Here is a 12,422-nt window from a genome sequence, read left to right on the forward strand (position 1 = left end):
CTCCATTCCTTATTCCCCATGCTGTTCAACAGTTCATTCAAGATAACATCCTGATACCTTTCAACAGTCTTGCTAGTATTCGGTACAAGGGTAGCCCAAATATCATTCATAGCCTTGGAAACGGACATACTTGGATCAAAACGATACCTGTAAAGCTTTGGAATCAATCTGTTTGATAAAGAAGGGTTCTCGAAAATCATCTGGTCAATACTGGCTTTTGACATGATTGATCCCAACCCAAATGCGATACCTTTTCTGGATGACCATAGTGCAGAACTCTTTGCCATAGACATGAACTTATATACCAAACTTGGATCACCTACTTCAGAAGCCAAATTCAAAATGTCCTTATACGTTGAAACAGAACCGTCATTTGTTTTAAGGATACCAGGTTCGAAAAGCTCCGTGTCAGTAGATACCGACCCAGCAGAAAGCTTACTTGCTGATGTTGAATCCGTGAAAGATTTTAGTAGATTTTTCACCAGTGTTTCTTTAAGGTCAGAGTCACCTAGTTCATAAATCATACTTAAACCTCTCGAAGCGGAGTCTTGAATAAACTCATCTTTGTCAGCCAGATATCTCATAAATGAGATATGTATAACACCAGCCATTTCTTTGATCTGAAGTAGATGACCACAGTATTGAACAAGGGATAATAACCAGATACACCCTGCCCTTCTCAAGCTTGGCTTAGTACTCGTACATGTCTCGAGAACTTTGTTCAAAATCACGTTTAGTCTGAAACTTCTCTTTGATGTCAATGGAGCAAGTGAGGAGTCTTGAATGTCCAGCTTCTGTTGCAGAAATCTTGAATCCCAACCAGCAGCCATAATAGATAGTGCTTCACCTGATGTAAATAAAGATTCCACTTGCTTGGTAGAGCTTGTCTCATATATGGTAGTTTCAAGATCCGTAAGTTCAGTAGATTCAGATTCTTCCAAACTCAGAGATACACAGGCAGTCGCAATGATTGATCTTTCATCCAATTTATTGACCTTTTTCTTCAATTCCTCAACAATGGTGTTTCTCACCTCATCCATATTATCTAACTGAACGTTAGGACCGAGAGCTCCATACATAGCGAGTTGGGTCAGCCCAATAATACCTGAGTCTCCAAAACTGTTTTCAAAAGCCTCCAAAACGCATTCCCAAACTTGCTTCAATTGACTGGTCGAGATGGTATCACGACGACGGTACACGACGCGAGATGTCAGGAACGACAAAGCCAGTAGATAATCCCTCTTTTGCTTCAATTCAGATTTCAATCCTTCCAACAACGTTTCAAACAAAACGATAACATCTTGATTTGTAACTTGAGGATGACTGCCAATAACTCCGATAGCATTGGCACAGGACATAATTAAATTATAATTCACAACTTTGGAATTCTGGATTACCGAAACAAGATTCGGTACGACAGGAAGAATGGTTTGGATAACTTCATTAGGAGACAAAGAGATAATCTCGAGGAAAATCTTTGCAAAAACCTCTTCTCCCTTATCTGCTAACAAAAAGCCACTATCAACGCGTGTTATGTTGTCAGCAAGAATCTGTAAAAAGGAAGTTAAGGGGTTTGAACTCTTGAGGTTGTATTTCACTAGATTCATAACGACAAAGTCAGAGTTCAGGGCATTTTCTAATCTTGTTATCCATTCTTGGTCTTTGACCACCACAGTTGGCTTTCCTGCAATAGCCTCTTCAACAAGCATATATAGTGCAAACTTAGCACCATGTACCATAGAACCCTTGAGTGTGGAATCTGGATCATTCTTGGCTTGTGTTATTGCTTCAGTAAAGTTGATAACGAATGAGTCGAAAGATGGCATTGTCAAAACGTTGCCAACTCCGAGAAGCTCATCAGTAGATTTGAACTCTGTAGTTGCGGAAGAATGGGTGATATTGAACCAGTATGGATGAAGACCTCTCTGTGCTTCTTCTATAACTGATGAACCGTTGATAGAAGATGATCCCAAAACGTTTAGCATTCTAGCTTCAGCATCTTCGAATGGGAAAGCAGAATTGATGAATTTTAAAGCTGTGTATCTCACCGATTCTGTAGAATCTGGATGGTCAATAAAACAAACTCCTGACTCAAGATACAGCTTCATCAAATATTTTAACCTGGCTTTCGATCCAACCGGTAAGCCCTTCAGATGAACTACCAACCCACCAAGAGCATCTTGTATAGTGGATCTAACATCGGCGATGTCTCCAATAAGGGAATCAAAGAGGAATGTTATATACGTCATGTCCTCAATGAGCGAGGGGTCTTTTTTCAATAAATCACCCAGTGCTTCATATTGAATTCTTCTCTGTTTCAACTCTGCAGAGAAAGACGCTCCTTGTTGAACTTCAAATCTTGGCCACCCCTCTGCCTGTAAGTTGTTCTTCAGTTGAGCTGCAACGTTAACTAGATATTCAGAGCTTCCATTTACTCCTTGGTCGCCATTCTTTGCAGCCCATTGAATAAAAGAAATAGTTGCCGATTTCAGTCTAGGATATCTTGTAGCGTTGAGACCAATACTTGAGATGATAGGAACTGCTTTATGTTTTGTAGCAATGACAGACCCATTCAGCACAGTGAGAAACCGTTCCTGGAGTTTGGGCTTCACAGGAGGTCTAGGGATCGACTTATCGCCAACATATAGAGATATCATATGCTCTATGGACGCTTCATCTTCAAATGGAATGGTAATTTTCCGTAGCAGAGCAGCCGAAGAGTTGGCGACATGATCATTAGAGTCTTCTGCACCGATGAGAAGAAGCAAGAAAATGTCTCTATCCTGCAATAGCGAGATGAATGATGTGACATCTTTCTTCACAGATGATAGCTCTGCTGGTTTGGGGAAATAACCACAGTCATAAGTGAGGAAAGACACTTCATCTGCACTGAGGCCAGGACATGTGGTTCCCTTTGGAATGATGCCCTTATCGTTATAGCTTGGAACGAGCAGGAAAAGCTGCTCCAGTTTGGAGGTAATGAACCTGACTGTTGATACAGGCAAGTTCAAGGACGACTGTAGTGCTTTGAACTCATCGGTACCACGATCAGGGGTTTTCCACCCAGCAAGGGATCTAATGAACAAATTGAACAACCTGGAACACACCGGCCCTTCAAATGCTTCGATACCCTCCAACAGGGGCTTTATCAACGACTGCTTATCATCCAATCGATCAAGACCCTTGGCTGCCAAAAGAAGCGAATACAGCTGAGTAGAAGCAACAGATGAGCCAGCGGGCAAGCTGGGCTTCTTAGACTGTTCTATAAGTTTCAACACCGGTAGCTGGACAGCAGGAGCACCATTGAGCCTGGAAATCAAGTCCTTTATGAAATTCAACACGGCCGATCTCGAAGATGAGTGTGTAGAGCCTAGTTTCAACAGCAACGGGCAAAGATACAAGTCTAACGCCCCTTGGAACTTGGAATCCGAATCTGCCAATGCAATACGAAGCTCCACTTTGTTTATAAGAGACAACTCCTGTTCAGCCATCTTGGATTTGATGGGCTTCTCTGAAGATGATTGAGAGTATTTTGTCAAAGGTGAAGTTTCTCGGTGGCGGCGGCGGCGGGTTTGTTTACGTTTTTCAATACATTTACTGCCACAATCAAGCATTTGGTGATAAAGACCGCCTTACAAAGCTCCTTATATATATACACGAGGACATAACTCATTAACTAATCTTGACGCCATTGACTCTTCCATGCTTCAAGCAGTTGAAGCATTCGCACTCATCGGGTGCACAGCCACAGTCGTGTGCCTCTATAGCGTTGTAGAACGCATCAATAGAGGCCTGTGACGGTAATATGGGCGCCGGCTCTATAGATGCCGATTCCACGGGAGAAGCATTCGTAGACGCTAGGCCTTGCTCACTTTGCCTCACTCCGTTGATTATTCCATGCTTTACACAGTTGTAACAGGAACAGTCATCTGAGCATATGCACGAAGCTTCCAAGAGTCCTTCGAAATCGAGCTCAGTCATTGTTTGGAAATTGATAAGACTTGCAGGTATGTCTGTGTTGGCTGTGTCTGGTAAGTCTTGCTTTGTGCTTGGAGTTGATGCGGTGCTCGACGGGTCCAGGAGTCCGTACGCTTCCAGCTCTTCGTTGGTTCTATGTATCAGGCATCCAGGACATGAGCATTCAGGCCCACAGTGGCACTCACTCGCACAGCCTTCACTCCTGAACATGTCGTAGAACCGTTCATCAATGATGGGTAATGCAACAGGGAGATGTTGTTGTTGCGGTTGAAGTGGTGGTCGCTGTTGTTGCGGGTAAGATAAAGCAGTGTTGGGTAGCAGTGGAACTATTGAGTCATTTGGAAGCGGTCTCGGCTCTATATACACAAAGTTGTTGTTCAGTGCGGGTGCTTTCACCTTCAGTGTCTTCAACGGTTGCAGAGCAGAGTGCATCATCATACTCTGGCACGCTGCTCCAGGGGTGTGCCTGATGCTTGAGGCCCTCCCCAGGCCAACCCGAAACTTCTTCATTGCTTGGTCGTTGTGGCAATCACCCACAAAGTCCAGCTTCCCGTCGTTAACATCAACATATTGTCTCTTCGACGCTTTGAGTATAATGACACTATCACCGTTACAACTACACGACGACGACTTGTTTTTGCACGAACAGCTCTTGGGTACCTCCTTCACCGCTGCTTGTTTCTTCTTCGCACAACAACTCGATACCGGCTTCTTCTCTGCTGGCTGGACACCGTCCTCTTTGGCGGCATCCAGGTCCGCCTGCAAAATCACCTGGTCCTTCGTCACCACCAGCTCGCTCTCCGTCACAGCAATACGGTGCCCCGCATTAAGCGAAGGCCGTCCTCGACTGCGCACTTGTACCAAGGGTCTTAACGTGTGCTTACAGGTTGAAGACCGATGCCCACGAATACACTGCACACATGCGTACTTTTCCCCATCAACGAGAATCATTACACAACAGTGAACTTATACCTTATCTCAAGATGGCCCGACCGTGAACAAAATGGAAGTAAATAAAAACTCTTGTCCTGCTCCACTCCACCTCAACAGGCTGTAACGGGGTCGATTGTTCCCTTGTATTTATCTTCTCATACCCTATGTGTTTTTTTTCTATGTTTCACAGCGCTGTGAGGCCCATAGAAAAATCTTGTGTGTAATAGCGCATTAGTCGATGAGCAAATTTTACCGCGTTAGGAACGTTTGGTGTCGACGCGAGCGCGGAGAAAATGGCTGATTTGCAGCGGCGACTGACGATGTCGCCGGCGAGGTTCGAACCAGGAACAGAAATACCGCTCATGCGTTTTAGCGGTTGTCAAACTATAACTCCGACACAGTTGATGCTCTTACAAGTTTTGCAAGCAACAGTACGTCGCATTGCGTTTGACGGGACTGATGAAGTGAGGACGTTTTTTTCTCTTTCGAGATGACATTGGGTGGTGTATTATGCCCTTAGAGGTTGGTCCATCTGATCAGCTGACACGACGAAATGGCTATATGAGTTTTCATTCCTTTTCACCTTTGCTCTGTGGTTGAGCAGGTACTTAAAGCGGTGAGGAGTGTGTGTAGAAGAGCAGGACAGCACGCACGCTTTGTATAGATAGGCCAATCGTCGTTTCAAAGATGTCGACATTTTCGTTGAAGGAGAGAAAATCGTTCAACGTTGAAGAAGACTTGACATCGGACTCGTACTCCAAACAGGACCTGAGAACACCATGGGCCTTCTTGACGAAGATCTCCGCATTCCTCGAGTCCATGGGTGTGGAACAAAGAGGTATCCACCGTATACAACCCCATGAGCGTGGAACAAAGAGAGAGCAGTTCATCTCGGCAATCGGGTTCTGGCTGTCTGCAGCAGGTGGGTTAACAACTCTTTCGAGTTTTGTGCTTGCATCTACAGTCTACAACTTGTCCTTCAGACAAGCATGTATCTGCGGTATTATAGGCCAGTTTCTCGGGTGTGCCATCGCTGCATACTGCTCAACAATGGGATCAAGAAGTGGTTGTAGACAGATGGTTACAGCTCGTTACCTCTTTGGCTGGTGGTTTGTCAAGTTTGTGTCACTGATAGGGTGCCTTGGTGGTACCGGTTGGAGTATCGTGAACTGTGTTCTTGGTGGCCAGATACTGACTGCCATCAGTGACAGCAGAGTCCCATTGTGGGTTGGCATATTAATCGTCGCAGCAGTGACGTTGGTGGTGGCGTTGTTTGGTATCAAGTTGGTGCTCAGATTTGAGAAGTACCTGGCCGTCCCAGTGTTCATAACATTTGTGCTTATCTACATCTGTGCATCTGATAAGTACCACTTGCTGGCCACGTATCATAACGACCTTGATGCAACTACGTACAAGGGAAATTGGCTTTCGTTCTTCTCACTGACATATTCCGTCACTGCAACTTGGGGTACTGTGTGTTCTGATTACTATATCCAATTCCCAGAGAATACACCTGGTTACCAGACGTTTATCCTCACGTTCCTAGGAATCGGTATTCCATCGACTTTTGTCGCAGTCTTTGGCTTGATCTTGTCCACTTTGGCAATGGTGGATGAGGATTACTCAACGGCATATGCGTTGTACGGTACTGGTGGTTTACTCGAACAGGCGTTTTCACGCTGGGGAGGATTTGGCAAATTCTGTGTCGTTATTATGCTGTTCTCTCTTGTGTCGAATAATATATGTAACACCTATTCATCTGCTTTTGCATTCCAACTACTTGGACGTTTCTTTGCAAAGATCCCAAGATGGATCTGGGTTCTCGTCATCACGGCGATTTACTTTTGCTGTTCCATTGCAGGTCGTTATCACTTCAGTGATTTCTTGGGGAACTTCCTTCCTATGATTGGTTACTGGATCTCAATGTACTTCTTCTTACTGCTCGAGGAGAATGTGATATTCAGAGAGCATTTCCACCATCTTTACACCAAAGAGTTTCCTCCAGGTCAAGATGACAAAGTTGATGAACTCACACCATCCCACAAGAAAGCAAAGAGACAGCTGTACAACTGGGACGCATGGAACGATCCAAGTATTCTTTCTCATGGATTTGCTGGCGGGTTCGCCTTTTGTTGTGGAATTGCCGGTGCAGTGTTGGGAATGGCCCAAGTTTATTACGTTGGTCCTATCGCTGCACAGTTTGGAGAATATGGAGGTGATCTCGGTATGTGGCTGAGTATGGGATTCTGTGGAGTTACTTATCCACTCCTAAGGTATATAGAGTTGAAGAAATTCGGTCGTTAGTGTACGAGGAATTGATCGTTTATTGGGAATGATATTTCATGAACAACCCTTTGCAAATAAATATGTGACTTCAATGAAATAAATAAAGAATAAATAGAATAAGAGATATACAAATGGACACTGCACGGATGACGATAGGTTCAGATGTCTGTTCTAGTGACTGTTCTCACGTCGAATGCCTTCTCTCCAAACAGAGATGTCTTCTCACCTTCAGGTTCACAAGACTTTCTCTTCCCGGCGTACGGACCTGGAACGGCCTTGCCCTGTTTGAAATCTTTCAACACCTGCACTATGCCTTCGCTGGTCAAGTCTTCGAAATAGATGTTGTTGACTTCAGCGACAGGAGCGTTGGTGCAAGCACCAGAGCATTCAACCTCCTCCAAGGAGTAGTAACCATCAGCGTTGTTGTTCTTCACAAAGTCCTTCGCAGCGGCAAAAACATCCTCGGCACCGTGCAACATACAAGCAATGTTAGTACAGACACCAACGTGGCACTTGCCGATTGGCTCTCTTTGGAACATTGTGTAGAAAGATGCAACTTCGTAAACACGCATTGGCGGAACCTCACAGATCTTAGCAACTTCGTTCATCACACCGATGGAGCAGAACCCGTGTTGGTGTTGGCCCAAGTCAAGCAAAGGCATGATGGCACCCTTCTTGTACTGTGGCGGATACTTTGCGAGTATCTTCTCAATCTCCTTCTTGTTTTCATCACTAAAGGTAAATGGAGTCTTCTGGTTGTTCACTTTAGTGTCTCTATGGACACCCACAATGTGGTGGCTTCTGACAGCGGCAACGTTGGTAGCACGCAGAGGGAGGGTTCTTGGTACACTGACAAATCTTCTAAGCATTCTGTACAGGTAGAGCTTGACTGTGCCTCTTGTTGATGGTTTTGTTCTGTGGTTACTCCTTCAAGTTTTTTTTCTTTAGCCCCTTGGACAAAGCCCAATTGGTTGATTTTGCTCGTTCCCAGGATTCGCGGGATATTATGTAATCAGGTAGAGGTGGTAGGGGACACACAGGACGTGGAAAAGCGTGGAAGGCGTCAAGCTCTTGATACTCGGTGATGAATCCGTGATGAATTCTCGTTTGAATTGAAGGAAACCTGTTGTTGATCGAGCATTTTGGAAGATCATGACTAGAAAAGTACATTGGTCAAGCTGGGTGGGATGGAGCAAGCGGGGAGGTGCTTCATGAGTGGATCGCGGGGCCCGTAACCACACCATGCGCGATAACTGGGAGCTGTAGCCAAACCGTAAGCTGTAGCCAACACCTAAGCATATGTTTCAGCGCTACGGAATCCCACCTGTCCAAAACATCTCAGCATAGACCGGCACCGGATACTGCACACAGTCTTCTAACGTACATCGTAACTTTCCAGCACAACGTCTATATACATACAACACCGGAACATTATATAAAAGAGAAGTGGCTAGATGCATCTAGATTGGTCTTTCATAAACTGTGAGCATCGTGCATAATGAGGAGCACGACATTGTTGGTGTCGACTGATACACCTCCCAGTGTAAACAAATAGCCCGATTTATCGTGAATGGTGGTGGAAGCTGCTTCGACTTTGCAAACACGACCCGTTCTACCCAAGATTCAGAGAGCCTTGTCCCTGCTCTTCAGAAATCAGAGGCCATACAACTTGCGAGCTGTGTACGCTCACGAGCACCTCCAACTGAGAGAGTGCCTATGTGTCATGGACAGACTCCCCATCATGGACAGACCCCCACCATTGACCATGTCAACAATCACAAGCAGAACGATTCCAATGTGCCGTAGAAACCACACTCGCCTACTGTGTTCTCCACTCTTAGTGATTCCCGTCCTAATCGATCAACTTGGTTTGATCTCTAAAACGCAGTACATGATACCCGTGTGGTGGAACAGCTCTCGGGGGCTGCATTCTAGATCGAGGCTTCGATAGCCGAACGTGTTGACGTCTCCAGTACAGGATTATCTACACTTTTGCCATATCAGTACAAGACTAACTGCAACCCCTCTCCCCATATCAGTACAAGCTATACACACCTAAACCCTATGGGGACTTTACAGTTATGTCCAGGCTCTCCAACTAGGCCGGGACGTCGAATAGCCAAGCCCGGCTAAAAGCGTATCACGCTTATTCCCCTACCCCAGCGTACAATCGTAATGCTCTTGGATGAGAGATCTAGGCGGCCGCCACCGAAATCAAAGCCTGGGCCCGTCTCTCTGGCCACGCCAACCCGTAGGCGGGGGATGGGGATTTGCACACTGCACAGAACGAATTGGGCAACCAACAGAGTTCAAGCTTTGTGTGTGCGCAGTGTGTGCAGCCAGCACGCAAGCGTACACTCACAAAGGGAACAAAAAATAAGGGCCTAGAACAACTATGCATCAAACATCTAGAATGAAATCGGAGGAATTTAGAGTACGCTTGCTCATTGAAGTCCAGGCAAACAAGCAGGCCGTTGGATTTTAGGAAGAGGTAGGAAAATTTTAGCCTTCTCTTCCGTTTTCCCTTTGCTTTATAACCGTGACGATTTGACCAACCTCGTCATACTGCCCGTTACTTTCTTCAAGCGGTAATTTCGTCTCAGCCAGCTTGTACAGACGGCCATATTGCACATTTGATCTTTGCTAGTGTGTTTCTGCTCTGTTTTTTGTGTGTGGTTTGACTGATACATCTGCTCCCAGCAGCGAATAGGAGCTGGAAAACCAAAACAACGAAATCTTACAGTTACAATTCGGCACTTCGAAAACAAAGGTTGGTGATTTCTTTTTTGACTTCGGTTATATATAAGCTGTCTTGCTTGTGCTTCCTTTTTGGCTCTGGTTCTGTTGTTTCAAGGCGATTGTGATAACGGCGTGCAACCGCACTGGAGAGGGCGCGAGATATAGAACGTGCAAGAGAGGGAGAGAGTTGGAAGTGCAACTGAAGTTCAGCACCACCACATTTGAAGTCAGTGGAGGGCACACCATCGTTTAGCAGCTCTTGTGTTCAACAATGACGGATAGATACTCGGCTATAGCAGAAGTGGAACAGGCTGGTTCGATAGTTGATCTGAGCACAAAGTCTAAGCAGCTGAGGCTGTTAGCTCGCAATCCACAGTGGCTGTCGAACTTTGATAAGGAACCACTTGAACGGATCGTTGCACTCTTGTTGAAATCGGAAGACCGGGTCGTCGAGCTGGACCTCGTTGCGACTTTAGCGAATATACTCTTCATGAATGCGAACCTAAGAAATGACCCATCCCCAAGTGGCCTTTTGAGGACGATCCCAAAGCTGTACGCAATGCTCGATCTTGTCAGTGAACGTAGATTCAACTCAGAGTTACAGTACCAAAACTTCCTACCAATTTTCAGACTATACTTCTTCTTAACACAGAACAAAGTGATCTTACCGGCACTACAGCAATCAGTCTTGAAGATTAGTGGGAAACTACTCAATTTTGTGACGCTTTCATCACAGGATTCCAGCTCACTCAATAACATCATAATGGAAATCCTGAAGATATTATACTCAGACGTTCATCAGCTAGAGGATACCACCGGTATTGATTCTTACTATGTGTTGAGTTGTAATAAGTTCAATCTGCTGTATGCCAAGCTGACAGACACATCCAACGATTACGACCAGATACTGGAGCATTTTGGTAACGTTCTTGTTGCAATTTCCACAGACATTTCAGAAAACTACATGCTAAATAAGGCTTTGTTTGTACGAAACCAGGTGAAGCTGTTAAACAAAATACTCTCTAAGCCAATTTCAACGTCTTTGGTACGATACTTACTTACGTTGGAATTACTGCTACAAATTGATAATGGAGAAAGTGGATTGGAGAAGTACATAAAGGACAACCTGAACTTTGATGCCTTCCGTTCAATCCACAATGATCCACATCTACCGGTTGTGTTGGCTGACTTGGAACACAAGCTACATAGTTCCATGGATTTGACGCAAATTTTGGAAAATAGTACAGAGTATCAACACAAGGCTCACAGCCAACCAAGTGGAGAAACGAGACCAAGGTTTGAAGACCTTTCTGAAGAGGAACAGGATAAAGAGATCCAAAAGATGCAGGATATATTTGGTAAGATTGAAAAGAATGGTGTTTTCAATATCCAGATGAACTGATAGACATTCGTTACATACATATGAACTTCCCACATTGAAATATACCAGCAATTATGTACTACATACACGATGATGATGACCCATTAATTTTTCTTTACTATGTAGCAATCGATAGATCAAGCACGCTTGATTTGCTCAGTAGATGACAGTAAGATGGTGCCCATATCGGATAGCACATGGTTTCAGGGCTAAAATAAACCCTTGCTTCCCCTGGAAATTCTATAACAAAAGCACACATGCACAGTGTGTTAACTTGGCAGACCTTTCCTGGGAACTAGCATCTAAGAATGACTTTACGATGACTCTGTCTGCAAATATCATCCGTAATTAAGTGACCTTTGTATTCGCAAGGATCCTAAGATAATGTATCTTGTCAAGACATTCATCACGGAATGTGTTGTTCACCAGATAATTATCAATTGGTTCATTATTCACGTAAAATATTGACAAACCTGGATCAGTTGATTATTGGACATCTTTAGATTGAAGTGTTCTAGTGTTCTTTGATATTCTAAGCTGCCAAGTACCAAAGTCCACGGTTTGACCAGATACTAACGGCAGACAGACTAGTAAAGTGGTCTGCGTTGTGAATGGAGTAAATATTGCTTGATTTCTTAGCAAGAATAATAAGATGAAATACACAGATTGGATAAAATAATTCCATTCATGGATTAATGATGAATATCTTAAGCAAGATGTTTATGGGTGGGAGGAGTGCCCTCTTGTTGACGATTCGGATGATTGACTCTTGAGGTGGTGCACTCCCCATATCTTAACTTCTTTCGATATCATATATATTGATACTAATGGGAATGGATGACCGCTACAGGAGATACGGAAGAAGTTAATTGAAAGGTATCACTGCTGTGGTATGTATGCATCTGGGATTCACTTGAGCAATAACTTGAACAAAATATATAGATTTGTAAGCATTTTGTCCAGGTGCCTAATGATTAACCAGACTTCTGGCTTCTTGGGGAACCAAAGATTTTTAGTTGATGTTGCCCTATAGACTATTATTCGAATTAATCTGATAACCAGACCTAGCTAATATGTCTGTGTGTTCCAGCAGGCGATCCAGAGT

At 44.4% G+C, this 12,422-nt stretch overlaps 5 protein-coding genes across 5 annotated transcripts in view; 2 read left to right on the forward strand and 3 right to left on the reverse strand.

Annotated features, from left to right (window-relative positions):
• The window catches only part of ECM29 (Ecm29p), a gene marked incomplete at both ends in the record, with an annotated part of 5,480 nt that extends 1,989 nt beyond the window's left edge, over positions 1 to 3,491 (reverse strand). The window contains one exon of the mRNA XM_020212624.1: positions 48 to 3,491. Coding sequence (XP_020071247.1) covers positions 48 to 3,491 — 3,444 coding nt within the window. The remainder of the gene's footprint in view (positions 1 to 47) is intronic.
• A 181-nt stretch (positions 3,492 to 3,672) lies between these two features.
• On the reverse strand, positions 3,673 to 4,929 carry CYBJADRAFT_161655 (copper fist DNA-binding domain-containing protein; the record flags this gene model as incomplete). Its single annotated transcript, XM_020213628.1, has 1 exon — positions 3,673 to 4,929. The coding sequence occupies one exon, from the start codon at positions 4,927 to 4,929 to the stop codon at positions 3,673 to 3,675; it is 1,257 nt and encodes a 418-aa protein (XP_020071248.1).
• An 801-nt stretch (positions 4,930 to 5,730) lies between these two features.
• CYBJADRAFT_177061 (uncharacterized protein) lies at positions 5,731 to 7,215 on the forward strand (the record flags this gene model as incomplete). Its single annotated transcript, XM_020216837.1, has 1 exon — positions 5,731 to 7,215. The coding sequence occupies one exon, from the start codon at positions 5,731 to 5,733 to the stop codon at positions 7,213 to 7,215; it is 1,485 nt and encodes a 494-aa protein (XP_020071249.1).
• Positions 7,216 to 7,355: 140 nt separating this feature from the next.
• CYBJADRAFT_161657 (complex I 24 kDa subunit family protein) lies at positions 7,356 to 8,066 on the reverse strand (the record flags this gene model as incomplete). The annotated part of the gene is made up of 1 exon (XM_020213629.1): positions 7,356 to 8,066. The coding sequence occupies one exon, from the start codon at positions 8,064 to 8,066 to the stop codon at positions 7,356 to 7,358; it is 711 nt and encodes a 236-aa protein (XP_020071250.1).
• A 2,141-nt stretch (positions 8,067 to 10,207) lies between these two features.
• CYBJADRAFT_161658 (uncharacterized protein) lies at positions 10,208 to 11,338 on the forward strand (the record flags this gene model as incomplete). The annotated part of the gene is made up of 1 exon (XM_020213630.1): positions 10,208 to 11,338. One exon carries the CDS (start codon positions 10,208 to 10,210, stop codon positions 11,336 to 11,338), a length of 1,131 nt encoding a protein of 376 aa, XP_020071251.1.
• Between the last annotated feature and the right edge of the window lie 1,084 nt (positions 11,339 to 12,422).

Source organism: Cyberlindnera jadinii, assembly GCF_001661405.1.
Source record: "Cyberlindnera jadinii NRRL Y-1542 unplaced genomic scaffold CYBJAscaffold_4, whole genome shotgun sequence".
Taxonomy (NCBI): Eukaryota; Fungi; Ascomycota; class Saccharomycetes; order Phaffomycetales; family Wickerhamomycetaceae; genus Williopsis; species Williopsis jadinii.